At 31.4% G+C, this 21,672-nt stretch overlaps 2 protein-coding genes across 2 annotated transcripts in view; one reads left to right on the top strand and one right to left on the bottom strand.

Annotated features, from left to right (window-relative positions):
• The window catches only part of LOC134721929 (selenoprotein S-like), a 34,683-nt gene that overhangs the window by 1,648 nt on the left and 11,363 nt on the right, over positions 1 to 21,672 (top strand). Inside the window, exons 2-4 of the mRNA XM_063585236.1 lie at positions 423 to 560; positions 1,184 to 1,290; positions 1,820 to 1,903. Coding sequence (XP_063441306.1) covers positions 423 to 560; positions 1,184 to 1,290; positions 1,820 to 1,903 — 329 coding nt within the window. The remainder of the gene's footprint in view (positions 1 to 422; positions 561 to 1,183; positions 1,291 to 1,819; positions 1,904 to 21,672) is intronic.
• LOC134723778 (uncharacterized) lies at positions 5,676 to 16,856 on the bottom strand. Its single transcript, XM_063587327.1, has 2 exons — positions 16,732 to 16,856; positions 5,676 to 6,303 (listed from the first exon to the last, which is right to left on the bottom strand). Exons 1-2 carry the CDS (start codon positions 16,792 to 16,794, stop codon positions 5,938 to 5,940), a joined length of 429 nt encoding a protein of 142 aa, XP_063443397.1. The 5' UTR covers positions 16,795 to 16,856; the 3' UTR covers positions 5,676 to 5,937.

Raw genomic sequence — 21,672 nt, 5'->3', positions numbered from 1 at the left:
AACCATTGCTTATCATGAGGTTTTGAAATATTTTTTGTTAAAAGGGTAAAAAAAAGGAAAACACATTATTGCAATCAAATACCACAGCAATGTGGATAAAAACTGAAAGTGTACCCTGTTATTGATGAAATACACATACATATTAAAACAATATTAATCTTTTGATAGAAAAAACATATACATGAAAGATGCACCAATTATTAACTTTTAACAATCCAGGATACTTATAAAAGGTGTAATTATGAAACAGATTTACATGCTTATATTGATTAGAATACATACTTTCTCTTTCTTAGCCCTAATTTAGATCTAAAAAGAATAACATGCATGGATTGTTTGTCTATGTTGTCCTTTTAATTCAGTTATAATAGTGAATGATGATTACCAGGTGAAATGTTGATAGTTAGCTTTCTTTTTTTCAGTGATAGAATTTCTGCAGCAATATGGCTGGTTTGTTTTATTTGGTATTGTGGTTCTGATTTACATAAAGGTCAAGTTAGACCCTCATATCAGAAGAGTAAAGAAGAAAGCTGAAGATGTGATAGAACAAAAGAAATTTGGTGAGTGAAATGTCTACTAGTTAACACCATGCTGATTCTACCTTCTATAAATTTCTCACTTGAAACTGAAAATATTATACTTTTACATGTATAATATTTTCACAATAATTCTTAAAGAGTAAATAAATTTATCTTGCCAGTGTTTAATGAAATGAATATGTAAATATTTCAATTGTTGGTATAGACTCTTTAAGTTTTTAACAGTTAAAGTTGTATGATGCAAAATGTTCTAAGATTGCAGTAATTTGTTACTTGCAAATAAATATTAGAAGATGTGGTATGAATGCCAATCAGCTAATTAAAGCGGTATATTTTTCCTTTCTGTAATGTCTGTCTGAGCTGTCAAAGTTGTGTTAACATTTATACTGTAGTATTGTTAGAATTACACACAGAATGTGTTAGGATATCATTTATTTCCATGGGATTTTTTAACAGAGTTTTGAAAAAAACATTTTTGTTAGTAATTATATAAGGAGAACCAAAAGAAGGTGGATAGAATTTGAAGTGCTAAATGTTTTTGCTGCTCAGTGCAGCCTATTTAAAAAGAGATGAACAGCAACATTGGCGTAATTATTTTGTTTTTCAATTGTCTGATTTAATAAGTTTACTTTATTATTTGACAGACCCAGATGTAGCACAGAGACGTATGGAACAGATGGAGAGAGCCAGGCAGAGATTACAAGAACAGCATGATGCTGAAGCAGCTAGATATGCTGAAAAACAAAGAATTGTACGTCATTTTAGAAAATTTCTCAACAACTATGTTCTTTGTTTTGTTTTGTTAAACATACTACAGTAGTGTCTACACTTCCACATTCTACATCAGTAAAAAATGTTATCTTTTAATTTAGGAGGCCACTGGTTAGGGGAAATTTATACCTGGTGACCCTCACTCACAATTTTACTCTTTGGCAAATGAAAGAAGACTTAACAAATTTATTTTCAATTTATTGGAATCTTCTCCAAGTGTTCATTTTATAATTTTAGAGGTTATTATTATTTTTTTAAGAATACAACCTAGTTGACCTAGAAGCTATCTTGACTTTGGCATAAAGTAAGAGCTCACTGCATATACGTAGCACCTAACACATAACTCTCTAATAAGAAGAGGTTTAATATAAACAACTCGGGATTAAAGTAACATATTTTTTCCTATATTTTTAGTATAAGCATGACTGTCTTGAGTGTTCATTACTGTTAAATTGAGAATGGAAATGGGAAATGTGCATGTTTTTAATAATTATTTGATTGTATTTCAGAAAGAAGAAGAAAAAAGAAAACTAAAAATAGAAGATTGGGAAAATCACCAACAAGGAAAGGGTTACAGATCTAAAGTTAAACCAGTAAGTTAATAAGTTAATTTTTTAATGGTGGAATTCCTATTTAATGGACAATTACTAAAAACAATTTAAAAGCAGTATAAGGGAAGTTACCCAAACACAACATTTTTGATTACCTCCCTTGCACTGCTTTTAAATTATGTATATAGAAATGTTGTATTGTCTCGAAATGATTAGCTGTCAATTAATTGTTTGAAGTTAATATTAAATACTGATTAAGGAATATTAATTTAAGCCATGGTTATGTATGCAATTTTCTATTAAGATTTTATGATGTATTTAAATGAGTAGTTATAATTGCTAACTCCATTGGAAATTTGAAATAAGATTATGAGCATATCATGAGGGTAAGATTTTTTCTCAGCAAAGTTACTTATTTAAACCTGTATCTTGCATTATTATTTGTCTTACCTCATCCATTTGTAAATTTTATGGACGCCATCAGGAGTTGGTTGACTATTATGGAATAACTGTTTCACAGATGATATGGGATATGTTCCTTACATTGTAACTACAATCCCCTTTCCTTTCATGAATATGACCTATCGAATTAAGACTATTTACCTGATTTGTTATCACACAAGCAACACAACGGGTGCCACACATGGAGCAGGATCTGCTTATCCTTCCGGAGCTCCTGAAATCACCCCTAGTTGTTGGTGGGGTTCATGTTGTTTATCCTTCAGTTTTCTATGTTGTGTAATGTGTACTATTGTTTGTCTGTTTTTGTTTTTTTTTATTTTTAGCCATGGCGTTGTCAGTTTATTTTAGATTTATGAGTTTGACTGTCCTTTTGGTATCTTTCGTCCCTCTTTTATAAGAAAAAGATTGTTTAAAAGCAACCACATTGAGATTGTGTATATTTCATTCAGGGTTTGAAGACTATAAGAAGTTGTGTTTCATCCCTTTGTAAAAACTACAAAAATTTGAAAGATTTGAACAGACAAAGAAGTTGATGATGAATGATTGAAATGAATTTATAAAGCCCATTAAGTGCTAACAAGTGGTTATTATTGGCTTTTCTTTTTGTATAGTCTAATTGAAGTTGGTTCTTGATATTGAAGACTTGATCACTTGAATGGCCACTAGTCTAAATACCACATTTAAAGATAGTTGGTTAGATAAATTTTTACACGGTCTGCTTGTGACATAAGTGACCGAATATGAAATATTGGGTCTCAAGCACATTATGTTATAAATAATAATATTTATCTGTTTTCAGGTCTTATTTTATTTATTAAAATTATTTGACATGAACTGTGTATGTTTTTTCACCTTAAAAAATACAATAAAAACATGTAGTGACCAATTCCTGTGTTGTTACAACTTCCTGAATCTATGTAATGCATGTATTTAGTGCTATGATTATCTGAATAAAACATAAACAAGGTGCGCAAATAAATAAAGCACTTCGAAGTACCAGTTTTCTGGCTTACAAAAGATCACAGACTCCAATGTTTATGTATGATGTTTATATGATGAGAACAGGACCAGATGTATGTCTTATTGTGAAGATCATGTGTCATTAACCGGATTTTTGGGACAAAAATGTCGGTTATTGATTTGGGGATGTACCTCTGGGGGCCGGTCGGTCGGTCAGGTGGGCGGGCGGGCGGGCGGGCGGCAATCAAATGTTGTCCGTGCATTAACTTATGAACTGTTCAACCAAAGCTTTTAAAATTTTAATATGTTGTTACTGACAACTAAGTCATGGTCAAGTTCAATAATGGCAATTTTGACTTTTACCGTTCAGGAGTTATGGTTCTTGAAAGATTGAAAATGGAGTTTCCAGTCGTGTCTGTGCATTTACGCATGAACTGTTCTACCAAGCTTCCCAAATTTTAATATGTTGTTATTGATGACAAAATGAAGGTCAAGTTCAATAATGACGATTTACCGTTCAGGAGTTATGGTATTTGAAAGATTGAAAAATGGTGTTTCAAGTCGTGTCCGTGCATGTTCTCATGAACCATTCAACCAAAGCTTTTGAAATTTTTATATGTTGTTACTGATGACAAAATAGAGGTTAAGTTCAATAATGACAATTTTAACTTTTACCGTTCAGGAGTTATGGTTCTTGAAAGATCGTAAAATGGCGTTTCCATTCAAGTTGTTGCATTTACTCATGAACCATTCAATCTAAGCTTTTTCAAATTTTAATATGTTGATACTGATGACAAAATGGAGGTCAAATTTGATATAAACGATTTTCACTATCACCATTCATCAGTAATGGTTCTTGTGATATTGACAGGACACAAATAAATGTTAATAAATCTGGTTTGCTGTCGATGTGACAGCCTCTTGTTTTTGGTTTTAATGTGGGATTTTTTCTTCAATACAAAAATACAACTCATCCTTAGATAAATCAAAGAAAGCAGAGAATTTTCAAAACTTCACTTAGAACTTTAAGAGTCAGATGAACTTCTACAGTCTATCAAAGTGTGTTTAGACTTTGGTAAATTAAATAGATTTATATTTTACTTTAATCAAAATTAAACATCATCAAAATGTTTAATTATATAATAGATCTACATTGATTAACAAACTCATCAAAGATACCAGGCTTATAATTTGGTACAGCAAATTTACTATTTGTCTGCATGAAACATATCAATGGGTCAGAGGATAATACTGAAAAAAACAGAACTTGACAATTGGAAAATTGAAATCATATTGGTCATAGATTCTAGTACGATGTCACTTTATGTGACTTAAAAAGGAGATATAGGTTTGAAGTAGACATTCTTGCTTTTGGTAGTACACGAATGTATCCTTAATGTCAAGTTCACTTTGGTACATGTATATGAGATGCAAGGCTATCTGAAATGTGGGTTACAGAGTGACAGGGTATTGCATTTAATTATGGGCCACCAGAAGATTTGATTGACAACTGTTGGAACTATTTTAAGATATTGTATTGAAATGTAAATATGAGACTGAAGATCTTTGTGAAAACTGGTAAAATCTAATTTTGATATAAATGTAAAGAGTGGACACTTTAAAATTTGTTGATACTGATCTAAGTGTGCACACACCATGTGTCTTGGTGCAGTCAATAGAAAAATGTTAAGAAAGTAAAATGAGAATAAAAAAAATGGAAGAATATAAAAGGTACCAAAAAATATTGTGTACTTTTTCGTTTGCTATATTGTAATAGAGTTCTAAAAACGTAATTAAGCAAAAGAATATTATAATAAACAATATAAATGGTGCCATTTCAGAATCATTGGCTACTTGGGGAGGGGAATGGGGGGGGGGGGAGTAGTACCAATGATATTATAATTGTAAAAACTCTGCGTTAGAAAATGCCTGTACCAGATCAGGAAGATGACAGTTGATCATTCGTTTGGTGTGTATGAGCATTTGATTTTGCATTTGATTAGGACTTCTGTACCTGTTATCTCTTACTTTGTTTATTGTATGTCAAAAAACTTGCTGTATTGTTAGATTGTAATAGTGTGTGTTGATGTGGTGTAGAAACGGATTTTAAAATTAACAAGTACGGAATAATATTTATCTTTTAATTAGTTCATCTCAATTTGGAAGTTCATGTTTTCTCACCAGGATGTGATAACATGTTTCCTGGATGAAAACGATATTCCACTGTTTTTAAGATTCATTTTGAGCCAGTGAACATCCCTGGTTATCTTTTTAATAATATTAATTTGAAAAAGACAATTTAAGAAACTGACGAATTATTTGTATTCTTTAAGGGTTTAATATGTTAATTTATAAAGAATAGTGTGAAGTGTTGACATATGTGAACACTTGATTATATTTATCTCTTTATTATCTCAGAAAAAAATCCAAATTAATATGGACTATCTACAGTAGACATTTTCAGATTTTATTAAAAGTAATGCAGTAGTTTTAAAGTCAAATTCTATTTGAATGGTAAACATTCCATCTAATGACAGTCTTTAGAAATAAACGTGGATCACAGAATATCTTTAAAATGTCTAGCGGTAACATAATTTCGGTGAACCATCCTGAGTTTCAATTGCTTGTACTGAATATTAATAATAGCCGCCATCTTATCCGTATCTAAGAAGGTTTGAATTTGCACCTCCTCTGCCGTTTGCTCCTGCTTGACCCTGTCGTGGAACGGAAACGTATCCTTGGGCTGGCATCCAAATCCAAAATCCATCTCGTTTAGCTGGCGTTTTGTGTAAAAATGGAGCAAACTTTTGCTGGTACATATTTGGTGGAGCCAATAAAGACAGTCCGTTTCTTCGTTGTCTTGATGGATTTGTGTTAACATAGACAAAATGTCCTTCTGATTCAGAAGGGGTTTCATCTGCTACATCTGTTTCCAAATCAACAGGTTCGGTAATAACAAGTGTAATAGACAACATCGTTACAAATAACAGGAAACATTGCTGTAAAACTATATCAACTTTCTGAAATAAAAAAGACGAAATATTTAGATTAGTTAGAAGAATATTTTTCAAGGTTCAATTTCGACTAAAATGTATTGCACTTGATTAGGTTTTCATTGTTCATTCACCCCACACCGGAATAAAACATTGAGTTTAGCAGTAATGACGAAATCGCCGGAAGTTAATAGGAGGTTATTAAATAAAGGCAACAGTAGTATACCGTTGTTCAAAACTCATAAATCCATGGACAACAAAAAAAAATCGGGGTAACAAACCAAAACCGAGGGAAACGCATTAAATATAAGAGGAGAACAACGACACAACACCGAAACGCAACACACACAGAAACGGACCAAGCATTATTAAAAAGATCCTATAGTAACATATTGTTATCCTTAAAATACGGATTTAAAGACGGCTTACGTTTTTAATTGATTTTGTTTTTTGCGTTGGATGTTTTTGCTTGTTCAAATGTGTAGTCGCAAACATACAAAAACATCAAAGATACGTGGCTTGTGAATTGATTCGTCAAATTTACGTTTTGTCAACACCAGCCTCAGCAGTGACACTTAGAACACTAATCACGAAGTTGATGTATTCATAAGACATCATATAACGGACGCCTATTACTTAATACGTTATGCGTACGTATATATTTATCTGATATATTTTACTCGTCTTAAGTTTCATGATTTATTCTTCAGGTTATGATTTCTTTTATAGGTCTATGCATGGATATTTATATTTGAAAAGTCAATATTTTATGTGTATATTTGCTGTAAGGAGTTTATGTCCGACGTTTCCTAATTAAAGCTCTTTTTATCCAATATTTTTTATCGTTACACAATATTATAGTCGCACCAAAAGTAAATGTTAATATAAGAAACATGACAAAACTAATAATAAAGTCGGATTGCCATAAATGGACAAGTGTGATCTACGACATATTGATACTAATGAGTTGACAATGTGTATCATCGCCACCGGAAATTGGGTACTAACGAAGCGGAGAGAAGCAGAAAAAAAAATAAACAAGTTAAGAATTCATTCAATTTAAAGCATTTCCACTCATTTGATGAGGGTGTCGCTTAAGAAATGATTTTCTGATATATAATTCTTTTAATTATTAGGCCGATAAGTACAAAATAAATACAAGATTTTGTGTAATACTCCAAAACTTGCCACTTAGTACCGGAAAATTTCGAGGTCTATCGTCCTCTGTAGCCCCATTCTCAAGATATTGAACTGTTTTTCATTATTTTTCCAGACACGATTTTAGATTATTATAGTGTGGCATCATATTTAATGAAATTTGTTGTCAAAAAGATGCATTTTAAAGAATATAGACCACTAAAAATTAAGTCTAGGGTACGGCAACTTGCTCGTGTTGAAAAATTTACTGTATGGCAACTTGTTTTCAACTGTATGGCAACTTGCTAATTTTAGAATAGTTATTTACCGCGTCCTTTCAAAGAAAATAAAGTATTAAGTTCAAATATCTCAGGTGGGGGGTCCTTTTTATATTGAACTGTTTTTGTCCTTTTCAAGGTTGAAATTTTTTAAAACTGTTATTTGACTGATAAATTTTAAAACTTAACTGTCTGTAATCTGTTTTGTTAAAATTTGCAATGATGTTAACTGCTTATTTGAAATTGAGATTCTTGTTATCTGTTACTTTATATACTTAAAGTGTTCACTGTTTTTGACATTATTTTCTCTGTTAACTGATCTTAACTGTTATTTACAAGAATCGCATTAACATTTGCTGTCCATCTCTTACTTAACGTTGCTTCCGCAAAGGAGTGACATTAACAGCATAATTATATGTAACTGTACATGTCTTTAAAACATTCTTCAGTGAGTATAGTAAATGCTTGATTAAATTGAGAATGGAAATGTCAAAGAAATAGAAGCTCGACCAAATAGAAGAAACAACCAAACGCAGCGAGAAAGTTATGCACTAGGGTGGGTGTCAAGTCACAGATAGGAAAAAACCTAAGAACGGACACTCATAATTTTTAAACACCCTCTTTCCTCTTTCCCTTCCTTCCTAATAAATAAGGCTTAATATTTAAGCTATGCATGTGTATATTTATGGAAAGAGAATCGTCCATAGATTTGATTTCCAAAAGTAATAATGGTGAAATATAATCTCTTTTTTTGTGTAACTATGGCAACAATTAGCAATTATTTGATACCAAATATTGCAAAATAGGGGGTTGAACATGTCACAAATATCTGAAAAATTTGGTCCAAAGGAAAATTTTAATCAATAAGAGTGATACCTTTCCTAATACCATAGACATATATATATCAAGAGGTAAAAAAAAATCATGCATTTCTGCTGGTTTTTTCCATGAAATTGAATTGAAAAGATCGAGAGTCGAATCTAGGTTGAAAAAAAATACAAAATTTTCAAAATGTATGGCGATACGGATAGGAACGCTTGGACGGTCAAACTGAACAATAGCTTATAAAACATGCTAAAAATAATCTAAATGTTCATATAAACCCACTAGGAAGGCTATATTATTATTCAACTATCTAAAAATCAATTCAATTGTACAAAAACGTTCATATTTAGAAAATTCACCATGGCTAGAAACTAAACTTGTATGGTATACCTGAAGCTGTCTCCTAAGTGAGCAATCAATTAACTACAAAAGGGGGTCGAAATTCAATGTTTGTTTCTTGAAACATATAAATGAACCCAAATTTAAAAAAATAAATAAATACAAGACTTTATAGCAAAGGTTACGGACTCAAGTTGGGTCATGCAGGTGCAACAAATGCGGCAGTGTTAAACATGTTTAAAGATATCTCATGCCCCTCTTTATACGTCTAACCAATGTAGTTATTTCTGGCTTCTATTTGAAATGTATCCAAAACGTTAAAGGGAAAGGCCACTTCTTATCCAGCTTAAACCCTGGTCAGTCCTATGACGAAAATAATTCACATGTATATGGAATGTTTGATAAGTTATATCAACCCAGAGTACCTGGACGGAATTGTGAAAAATAAAGTACCTTTTCAATTTGCAATTCGTAAATTAACTGAACAGTGTGGCCTGGTAGAAGAGGCCGAAAAAAATAGGAATTGGTTATCAAATTGAAATCAAATTTGCTAGTCTAAGAAATTCAGAATGGATCTAAAGATAGACCAAGGCTTCTTTATATCAGCTCAGATGGAGATGAAAGAGTGCTTCAACTTGTGACACCTTACATGTTACTTTCTGATTTTACACCGGTTTTGATGATTTAAAATAAAAATCAGTAAACCTTCGTAATTCCTTTCAATAAAATCATGTAAGCAATGAGTCGTATGAATACCCTGACTACGATGTAACTATAATTTATAAAAGCCCCCGCCATTAAAAAAATGTTCGCGCTCTATAGTATTCACTCATTCTATCTGTTTGTTACACTTTCCTACGTCATGACGATATCCCAAGTTTTCTACAATTGATTGACTCAAAACATTTACTCAACAATATACATAACCAGAAGAAGCCTCCCTTTTGGTGTTTGAAGCATTTTCGATTATTCATGACATAGTCTTTTTTCTTGGAGTCAATCACTCCGTCTGCTTTTCCATCAGTTCAATTGTCTGTCCATGTGTCATTAAAGTTGCTGTTAACTCTTATCAGCATTTAAAATTTGTTGTTATCTGTGTTTGCCAAAATCGAGGTGTTGTTAACATGTTCACAGACCCACTACCCCCCTTTTCCATCTAATTATGCATTAGATAAAATGCATTAGATAGAAACAGACAAAACAATTAATTCGAAATGCAATTCACGATTTGTTTCTCCTTATTTCGATGAAAACAAAGTATTTTCTTAAGTCAAAGTTTATTTTTACAAATGAGTCATTTCATAAATTAAATAACTAAACAATTTGATGTGTCTGTCCGAATTCTCGATCCTGTGGTTCGGTGGTTGTCGTTGCTTCATCTCTTTTTCTTTTTTTTTTTTTCATAAATTGTTTTGTTATGAGTTAGGCCGTTCGCTTTCTTGTTGAGTCCTTCCACATTTTTCGTTCGGTGCTTTGTATAGCCGACTATAAGGGACGGGTTTTCGTTGTTGAAGCATAATGATAGCATATACTAGTAATTGCTTACATACAGTTTAGTTGATCCTGATGGATAGTTATCTTATTTGCTATCATACCACATCTTAACTGTTTTTATCCTCCTGAACTGAATTAACGGCATATATTTATAATATTTGATAAGTAAGACATTTTGTATGTCACTTGATATTATCTAAACAGTGATTAATTTCCTCTTAAAATCATAATATATTGCAAGACGCCGTACAGACAAAAGTTGTCATTTTGCAATTCGCCGTACAATGTCCTGCAATTCGCCGTACAACAAACAAACAGTGTTTTTGTCCATATTCTTTAAAAAACATGTTTTTGACAACAAATTTCATTAAATATGATGCCACAGTATAATATTCTAAAATCGTGTCTGGAAAAATAATGAAAAACAGTTCAATATCTTGAGAATGGGGCTACAGAGGACGATAGACCTCGAAATTTTCCGGTACTAAGTGGCAAGTTTTGGAGTATTACACAAAATCTTGTATTTATTTTGTACTTATCGGCCTAATAATTAAAAGAATTATATATCAGAAAATCATTTCTTAAGCGGCACCCTCATCAAATGAGTGGAAATGCTTTAAATTGAACGAATTCCTAACTTGTTTACTTTTTTTTTTATTTCTCTCCGCTTCGTTAGTACCCAATTTCCGGTGGCGATGATACACAGTGGTTGAGAAACTGATATAGTAATGTTAAACAAATTCAAGATAGCACTGAAGTGCTTCAAATCATATATCAAACAATAATTAATAGTTAATATGATTAACTTCTGTAATTAAGCAGTGAAATGGAAAAACGAATGGATTTTTATAATCAAATTAAAAGAGTTTTTCATTTTGTTTGTCATAACTTCACAACTTCATTTTTTTGGGTAAATTTTTCCTTTTTATATTGCGTACATATAAGTGTCTGTAGCCACTGCTAAGAAGGTCTTATGTTCTCGTAAGTAGAAAAGTTGATCTTTAAATCAATTTACTGCTTTTATCTATATTAAAACATGTCACCAACTTTTTCTTCTAATCTTTTTTTTTATAACTTATTCGTAGTACAGTTTCTATAATAAAAAGACTAAAGCGCATATTTGAAAATAGGACGAAAAGACATAAACTATGTTTTCTACCTTGTCTGAATTTATTTGTTTTATTGTTTTATTGATGGCACTCTAAATTCTTCATTAAACTTTCCGACATGTCAAAGAAATCATTGCATTCCTTTTGCATTCCTTAAAAATTATGACACGTGTGTTGTCAGTATATTTGATTCAACGCTTCTCTAAGTTACATTGTCTTAGGAATTTCACAAATTTTCTAAATTGTAATTTTTGGCATCAGCTGATTGCTTATTCCAACTTCCATTTTAATTAATTCAAAACGACAAAATGAGGAAAACATAATCATGGATGATGAACACTTTATATTGAAAGTCGCATTGACTGTAACAATAAACTCATCATAGATACCAGGACCAAATTTTGTATATATGCCAGACGCGCGTTTCGTCTACAAAAGACTCAGCAGTGACGCTCGAATTCATAACAGTTTAAAAAAAAACCAAATAAAGTACGAAGTTGAAGAGCATTGAGATCTAAAATTCCTAAAAGAGTTTCCAAATACAGCTAAGGTAATCCAAGTCTGTATTTAAAAAAAATTAACAAAAGTGCGTTTTAGTTTATTTATTTATTTTTAATTTTTTTCAAAAATGATCTATTGTATAAAGAATATTATATTTCATTATCACTGAACTAGTATATATTTGTTTAGGGTCCAGCTGAAGGACGCCTCCGGGTGCGGGAATTTCTCGCTACATTGAAGACTTGTTGATGACCTTCTGCTGTTGATTTTTTTATTTGGTCGGGTTGTTGTCTCTTTGACACATTCCCCATTTCTTTCTTACCGGTATAGTAAAGACATTCAATTTAAACATAAGAAGATGTAGTATGATTACCGATGAGACAACGATATGTATATTTATTGGACATTAAATTATATATAAATTTTAAATCTGTCCCTTGTAGCTCGATATTTCAGTTTTTGAGACACTAATCATGATATAAACCAGTACAAACAACTCAATATTCAAACAAAAAGCATCTATATTATTATATTGACCTTGTGCCGAGTTATTTTTTGTTCGAAATAGCTGTTTTTACGGTGAAACGAATATTTTTCTAATAAGATATTAACGGGGCAAAAACAAAATGAGATTGTCAATATGACGTGATATAAGTGGCTGTTATTTTTTTTTACTATAAACTAAACGTTGAGCAATCTTTAATGTATTTTATGTAGTATAAATGTATTGTTTTAACACTACCTTGGGATTGCATAGGAATCTATTTATTGTTTCATGCATTGCAGATAACGTAACTCATTATGTGAACACTTTATGTATCTCTACACTATTGCCCTGGTATCAATGATGAGTTTATTTGCAACCACAAAAGGATGACACACTATTTCGAAACATTTTTGACTTCCTTATCAACTGATTAACGAGTCGGCTAAAACCATTTTAAAGCCTACTGGAGCAATAAAAATGTGAACACAACAACATGGGTGTAATCTTTTGTATATCATCCAACACAGCAATATAGCTCCGTGGAGTAATATTAGCATCAAAGATAAAACAATTTGTCATGTATATAGTCTAAAAGGATAGATCAGATAGAGCTAATATTGTAATTTCTCAATAAGTTTATCGGATTTGAAACGTATTTATATACTGCAATAAACTTTATCAGGCGTTTAGCCTACGCTTTGTACATTAGTTACTGACCTTTAAGATTAGCTTTAATACTTTGACTATTTGTAAGAGACTCAAGAGTAATTTGGTGATTAAAGTTTAGCAACTCAGATAACGTTTTATCATGGGATTAGTTTTAAAAGTTTGCCGGAAATACGTTAATGTCCTTTTTTTTGGAGTTTAGCTGCATGCATATCGGAAAGGTTGCTGTGAACTTTTTTTTAAACCGAATAGCTTTGAGTTTCTACTTTAGATGCTATCACATATTTGTTTGAATTATCATTGGGTATGATTTTTGATTAAGAAACAGTAAGAGGTCATTGTTGGCTCTACACAGTATTTTTAAAAATGCGAAAATGAACGATTTATTTAAGTTATACGGCATAAGAACACTATTAAACCATAAAACGCGGGCTACAGAAGGAAAACAGGTTCGACATTAGGGTCTTATATTACTTTATTATGCTCAAAATTGTCAGGAAAGTATATCAATTTTCAAAATCTTTGACAGATCATTTAATGACTTCCATAGCGATACGAATAACCATAAAAGTATTCAATCCTAACCACACCAAAGAATATCGAGTGTTTCAGAGAGCTTACTCAAAATAAACATTCTCCTACTATAGGGATAATGCGTTTGCAGTATAAGTTGCGTTTTTTTTTATACAGCAACTACCTCTGGTAAAAAGTAAAATTATAATTGCAAATGACAAAATCAAATCTCAAGCACACAAAACGATTGGACAAAGTTATGTTGCCTTGTATAACAGTAAATAACACTTGAACTAAGGTAATTTTTTTTAAAAAGTTAATTAACAAAACAACATCATTCATATTCAATAATTTGGACATGATGAAATACACAAAACTGTTCATGATGTACAATACACACATGTCCGATTAATTGAGAACATGAACTATGGGAACTAATAATCAATCTTAAATTTCATTTAATTGGAATCATGAAGAAAAAAGAAGCATGATATTATAAAACTTTAGATTGATTGATTGATTGATTATTATTTTCTTAACCCCAACTAAACACAAAAACATCTAAACCGTGGCGATAAAATTTTATACGATACCATGAGGATTTTAATTATTTTAATTAATTCCCTCGTGTTTAGTTTCCAGTTTTCAGAGGAACAAAACCGTTTAAGTATATACATTTGTACTATTAATTTATGAAACTATTATGCTTCTATTTACCGTTGTATATGAAGTGTTTCTCTATTGATATTTATATTTGAAGAAATGTACCTAAGTTAATGTGGAATAACAAGAAATTTTGCTCATTTTGATAGGCTGTTCACTAGTATTTACTTTCATCCACGTCATTTGAACTCTAGGTTTGTCCTTGCAATCATACTACATCTTTCTTATTTTTAAACTAATAAGAATGCATTATAGGAAGAAAAGAAGATTTAAAGGCTAATTCTTAATATTTGTAAGCATAGTTGATGTGAAATACCACTTTTTATTATCATAAAACTCAATAAAACTCCCACATATACACATTGAGCTATAAATTTATAATACAAAAATAAGGAAGAGTTTTCACCGAACTATACTATTTATTACTTTGCAGTACAACTTTTAAGTAATAAGATATTGTTAACATATAATTAATCTGAAACATTACTGCATGAGTCAGGAGAACCATATTATAAATATACATGAAAATAAGAAGATATAGTATGATTGCCAATGAGATACTCTTCACCAGAAACCAAATGACAAGGACGTTTTTGCGATCGGTCAATTTACAGATCAGATAACTATTTTAGTTTTGAAAGATGATACCCGGCTTAATCATGTTTATCGTGAGCAGAGACGCAAATATATATAATCACAACACCGCTGTTGAAAACGGTCACTTTATTTCCTTAAACTGATTCGGATGCAATTAATTTATTAAGTGTCATTCTCCTTTTCCTGCTCAACTGGTAGATTGCTAGGTCTCGAAGGTGCAAAATTCAATTCTTTACCCTGCAATGCATTTTTTAATATCCTTTTTGATTTGTAATGGTATTAATTGGGTTCAAAACTCCATGTTGTGTCTTCTGTACTATTATTTGCCTGTTTGTCCTTTCATTTTTAGCCATGGCGTTGTCAGTTTATTTTCAATATATAAGTTTGACTGTCCCTCTGGTATCTTTCGCCCCCTTTGCATAAGGCAGAGTTAACATAGATTTAATTTGGCTAAACATGTTAAACACATTTTTGGTCGTACAGGTTCTGTAGATTTCAAGAATTAATTCACGTTACATCATTAGGTTTCCCATTATTAGGTTTGGACGTTCTTCATGAAAGACGGGTGGGAGACGCACCAAATAAAAACAATATAAAAAAAGAAGATTCAAACGAGAAATGTTCTTACACATCCTTGAATTTCAAATACCTGGCTTTCAACCTTCCTGATGAGAACGAATCCAAAATAAGCTTATCGGATACATTGAATTTATAAAGCTCAGTTTTCATTATTTGTAAATATACGTTGATATCATAATCTTAAATGACTTATGCCTTTTAAGCTTCTTTTAATCCTGGTATCTATGATGACTTAATTTATGTTTTAAACTGATGAACGTTTGTAGAACTCATTAATTAAATACTGGGATATCATTTTTATTTAATAATTGCGTAGAAATAGAGTTATTTGTAAAAAAAAAAATATATATATTTTAACATCTTTCATTTTGTAATTTAGTGGTTGACTTGTAGGAAAGTCTTTTTTTCTGCTAACAGCGACTTAAAATCTTTTGTTGAAAACTGAAAGTAATTTATTATTTGTTTTTGTTGTGTTTTGTAAATAAATTAATGTTGTGCATTTTTTTTCCAATTCACCATGTTACTCTTTGTATCCTGCTTTATTTGAAAAAAAACCCAAAAAACCCACAAAAAAACCCACTGAACTTTGAGGAAAATTAAAAACGGTAAGTCCCTTATCAAATGGCAAAATCAAAAGCTGAAACACGTCAAACAAATGAATAACAACTGTTATATTCCTGAATTGGTATTTCACAAATATGCACCTGGTAAATAAAGGCAACAGTAGTATACCGCTGTTCGAAAATCATAAATAGTTTATTTTGAACAAAATAGTGACATCTATGTATAGATTGTCGTGTTTTAAATTGCATATTGCAATCACATAAAAGGTGTCCCTTATATAAAAATTTAATAATATAGAAATATTGCCTGGATGTTTGTATGCCTAAAGCGTCAATCCATCTTTCCATATGCTAAAATTATTTTGGTCTTTTCGAGCGAACTTCTTTAGATTCGGTTATTTGTATATGTCATTCTTAAAAAGTAAAATTTTTTTTGTCATTAGAATTAAACGTCTTAAAAAACAATTGAATAATTCAATTAATTTCAAAAACTTATTTGGGAAGTGTATAAGATTTTTATTCTTATAAAATTTTATTTATCATAACTTAAATGTATTTTAAGACATTTATTTTAGAAAATAATCCACAATTTTGACAAAAAAAATCTTTTAAAGAATCTTAATAAAGAAAACCAAAAATTATATTAAGTTACATTGAATATTTATTTATATGTTTTAAATGAAGTCTATGAAAACATGTCTTACCATGACGGCTGTCTGTTCAGTTACTTTCAGGAGGTTCCAAGTGAACGAGAAAACAATGCCCATCAGTTATATACATGAAGATTTTTATGTCCAAATGACGTTATAGGGATAACCCACTCTAGATCGTTGGTTTTAATTACAAAGTCATTATTTATTATTAATTTGGTAATGAATATCTGAAAATAACAGTTTATATATTCTGTAAATTAGAAGCTCATCTCCAAACTATCAATCATGCCTGAAAAACTGTTTTATTATCATTGAATATTAGCATAGAAATTAGATAATGTAATCAATTGACACGGAAGGAGGTACAGAGAGACAAAGAAAAATACTTTTGATAATTTTTATAAATTAATATGTACTTGATAGGGCTTTAGGATGTTAGAAGATATTATTTTTTGGAAATAGTTTTGAGAGATGTTTCTTCTGGTACCCATTAACATTAGCTGGGTTTGATTATACTGGTAATGGTATTTGAGACTTTATTTTATATGGATGTTTTGATATAGCAGAAAAGGCTTATGAGTATTTTGACTACTTGTGATTCAATACAACTGATATCAATTTTATATTCTATAAAGATACAATAGTACAAATAACGATCATCTTTTTATGATTGATTAATAGTTGACATGATGTCTGACACTTTTGTCTCGCCTGCAATGAAAGTCTGTGGTGGAAGACAACAATTACTTAGTCAAACCTTTCTGAAATTGCATGAACGTCTTTATGGTATAAAGACTATACTAAAAGCAACATTTTGATACTGGTTTTTTAAAATTTTATTTCTTACCGGGTTTTCCGATGGACATCGGTAACGAATTAAATGAAGGGGGCGAAAGCTGGTGATTTGCGTGCAGTACCTTAACAAATGTTCAACCGAAACTTTTATTTTAAATGTTATTATATTTAAAATAACAACATGAAGGTCTAGTTGATTTTCACTTTTGACGTTTGGGAGTAATGGACCTTTAGGAGAATGTCATTTGGTGTTATTATCTTGCAAATAGTAGACGGCCAACTAATATCCTGGGGTAGGGACCGGAGATTTTTTTTCCAAATTTGTCATTTATTTTTATCATACGTGCATGGTAATTTTTCCATGAAAATTTATTTTAATTTCGGTTCATATTTGTAGCATCTATGTCCTGCATTTTATGTTGCAGAATATTTATTTGTACCCCGTCTTATATATGCAGTCATCTTTTTTCAGTTCTAACCATGCCAAGTGATTCATTTTCAAAGTCATCCTCCCCCTCCACCCAAAATCCAAGAAAATCAAATTGGCGCCCCCTTACTGATAAACCATCTAACTCATGGTTTTCAACTTTTCTTTCTTCTGACAACCTTGAGAGCAAGTAATTTATAAGCTGTGTTCATGATTTTCAATTTTGCCTGTATGTCGATTCCATACGATAACACGAATGCGCTTGAATCAATCCTTTTGAAAGTTTTATATGTTTTTTTCTCACAACCACATAGATGGCAGGACTGGCGGTTGTCACTTTTTCTCTGCATAACATTTGGTCCTAGATTGCTTAAACAATGGCACTAACGAAAAGAAGACCCCACTTTTATGTCATTTTTAACAGGATCTTATTCCTTATTTTTCTGATGAATTGTTGAAACTAGGCATTTATAAATTCCCCGTGTCCGAAGTCTATGTTGGATTGGTATGGTCTTTTTCATTGTTTTGTTTCGGTACGAATTCGGATTTTTTTTGTTGTTGTGTCAAACGTTTATTGAATTAAAGAAACGTGGATAATGCTGAACGACCAAGAGATAGTAATTGTTTTCGTATTAAATTTAAAATGGAAAATACTCGCGATAATTTCGATATAGTTTAGGGTCATTGATAACCAGATTCAGACTAACATATATTTTAGTACAAACTTCTTTAGCGTCAACATTTAGAAACAATTCGCCAAAGAAAAAAGTTTAATTACTTTATCAAATAGAGGCAACAGTAGTATACCGCTGTTCGAAATTCACAAATCGATTGAGAAAAAAACAAATCCGGGTTAAAAACAAAAACTTAGGGAACAACATCAAATTTAAGAGGAGAACAACGACACAACAGAAACACTAAAATGCAATACACACAGAAACAAACTATAAGATAAGAATAGCCATTTTCCCGACTCAAAGTTTCTTGTGATTATATGGGGACGAAGTCGCCAATAACAGTAGTAAAATCAATAAATAAAAAATCAAAAAAAATCGGGAAGATCGAAATTTTCATTGTACTAATGAACTCAAAATCGTTCAATTTTTTTTATGTCATGTTTTGAAATCCTGCATCTGCGCAGAAATCTACAATGTTCTTCCTTTTTCCGGTCTCGTTTTTATGAAACTTTGAGTAAAATATATATTTATCAGTCTAGTATAAAATAGGAAGGAACGCAATACCAATTTCATTTTTGACAATTCCTTGATATGAAAAAACGGGTAGTCGGTAAAGTGGTAACCCGAACCCGGATCCGAACCGGAATTTGCCGGAAATTTGCTGAACCGGAAATTTATTTTACGAATTTTATGCTCTTTGCGTTTCGATTCTTTTTACTAACGTTTATACATTTGATGTATAATTAAATTCTTTCTCATGTATGAAAAGATGTTTGTCAAAACATCACTAACAAAGATAAAATTAAGGTTTATTCATTTCCACCTCGGTAAAAGTGGTAACCCGAACCTGAAAGTTTTTCTTTAACCAAACCTTTTCTACCTAAGTTTTTTAAATTCGCTTTATAATTTTATGTCCTGAATGTAATACTCTTCCATATTTTACTTAAAATTGATTTTACAACTTTGCCGAAAACTTTTTTTCGTGGAAATCAGAAACATATGTCTCTGTGGAAATTAAAAAAAAAAGTTCACCCTAACCCGAAAGGGAGACAACTCCATTTGGATTTGAATTTTGTGGCTATTATGATGATACACTTTAACTCGGACTATGCCGAATTCGAACCATAACTTCGGCCTATGTTGATTATTGTGTTTTCTGTGAATTATTGTTTCTTTTTTTCTATATAGCTTTTCTGTTTTGTTTTGCCATAGTGTTGGTTGGCGGGGTCATCGGACCCATTTTTTAAACTAGATACCCCAATGATGATTGTGGCCAAGTTTGGTTTAATTAGGCCCAGTAGTTTCAGAGGAGAAGATTTTTGTAAAAGTAAACGACGCAGGACGACGACGGACGCAGGACGACGGACGACGGACGCCAAATGATGGGAAAAGCTCACTTGGCCCTTAAGGCCAGGTGAGCTAAAAAGCATTAAAAAATATCTTCTAGGACTTCAATGACTTTTAAAAAAAAAATTATTGATGCAATATTCATGTACAGATTTGCTATACATAATTGGAAAATGTTATCAAAATATAAAAGAACTTTGTGAGTGAAATTGGTCATATGGATAACTTCACATTATATAAACAATTGTCCAATTCTGTGCAGCATCTATGCATCCCAATTTGAAGTGTCTCATAGTCATCACTGGGGGTAAATGTGATCTCCGTAACTGCAGTTACGTATATCCAAAGATGGTGGACGAATTTTTCTTTTGTCAATTTTGTAATAATAATGTGTTATTCTTCGGTGTTTCGTGTCTTTTTTTACGTATTACTAAATTTGAAACTGTTCTTTCATAATTCAACGGCTAAATGGAGAAAACACGGCCATCTAAAATATCGTGATGATATGGGTAACTGAAGTAAATGTATTGTCAATATGATATACGTAACTGAAAATATTGATATCCGCAACTGATATTATTTCTTAACAATTCAATCGTGTATCAAATGAAATAAATGTCTCCGGTTATTAAAAGTGAATCAAATATGAATCAAAATTATTCTTCAAAGTCTTAAAAAGTTATTATGTAATAATATTGATCAGACTAACTGTATTTCTATATAGTCAGCAGTACGATAGCGAGGTAAAGTTCGGGGATTACAAATGAAATATATAAAAAAAAAAAAAATCGGAAAGTCTTTTAGCAAATGAAAAAATATATATAAATCTCAAACACAAATACACCAAACGAATTGATAACAACTGTCATATTTTTGATTTGGTACAAGCATTTCCTATTTAGAAAATGGTAAACTTAACCTGGTTGTATTACTAGCTAAGCCTCTCACTTGTATACGAGAGTCATATAGAATTCCATTATATTAATAACAATTTTTTAGCAAAACAAACAGACATAATAGATCAAAATATCAAAATTGAGGGAACAATGTATCAGTCAACATTATTTTCTGTAAAACAAAATTTATTAAAACTATTTCGACAGAGAAACACAAAATTGCATAATTGAAGGCCGTACATTGACCTATAATGGTTTACTTCTTTTTTAAATTGTTATTTGGATGGAGATTTGTCTCATTGACACTCACGCCACATCTTCCTATATCTATATATTAACACTTTAAAGATCAAGTTTATATGCCAAATTTGAAGACAAGAATACAAAATGACCATATATATAGCACCGTATCACAATGGCGGTATATATGAAAACTGATGCACCCAAATAAAATTAAAAATTAGTAAAAGAAAGTAAAGGTTAACAATATACATTGATAAAACACAAAAGCACAATATCACGTACATTTCAAGGCCCCCAAGAGTGACAGAGGATTGGAGAAATGGTATGCATTGGTAGATACCTCCACGAAAACCATAGTCAAAGTGGGGCGTCCGTTTTGGTGTGCGGGATGCACAAGTAGGTATCCACGTCCAGTCAGAATTGGAACAGTAAATTAGATGCCTCGTGTACAGAGAATTCCGTGCTCTTTGTACGTTAATTACCCTTGTAACAATTATTTGAGGGGTCAATAGATGGCATGTGGCAAACATAAATTTCCGTCCCTATCCAATCTGCTATTGCAGTGGAGGTCGAAATGTCTTCGACCTTCACCCAGGACGGCCTCTAA

This window comes from Mytilus trossulus, chromosome 6 (assembly GCF_036588685.1).
Source record: "Mytilus trossulus isolate FHL-02 chromosome 6, PNRI_Mtr1.1.1.hap1, whole genome shotgun sequence".
Taxonomy (NCBI): Eukaryota; Metazoa; Mollusca; class Bivalvia; order Mytilida; family Mytilidae; genus Mytilus; species Mytilus trossulus.
Note: the sequence above shows the minus strand (reverse complement) of the source record. Positions and strands in the feature narration are given on the sequence as shown.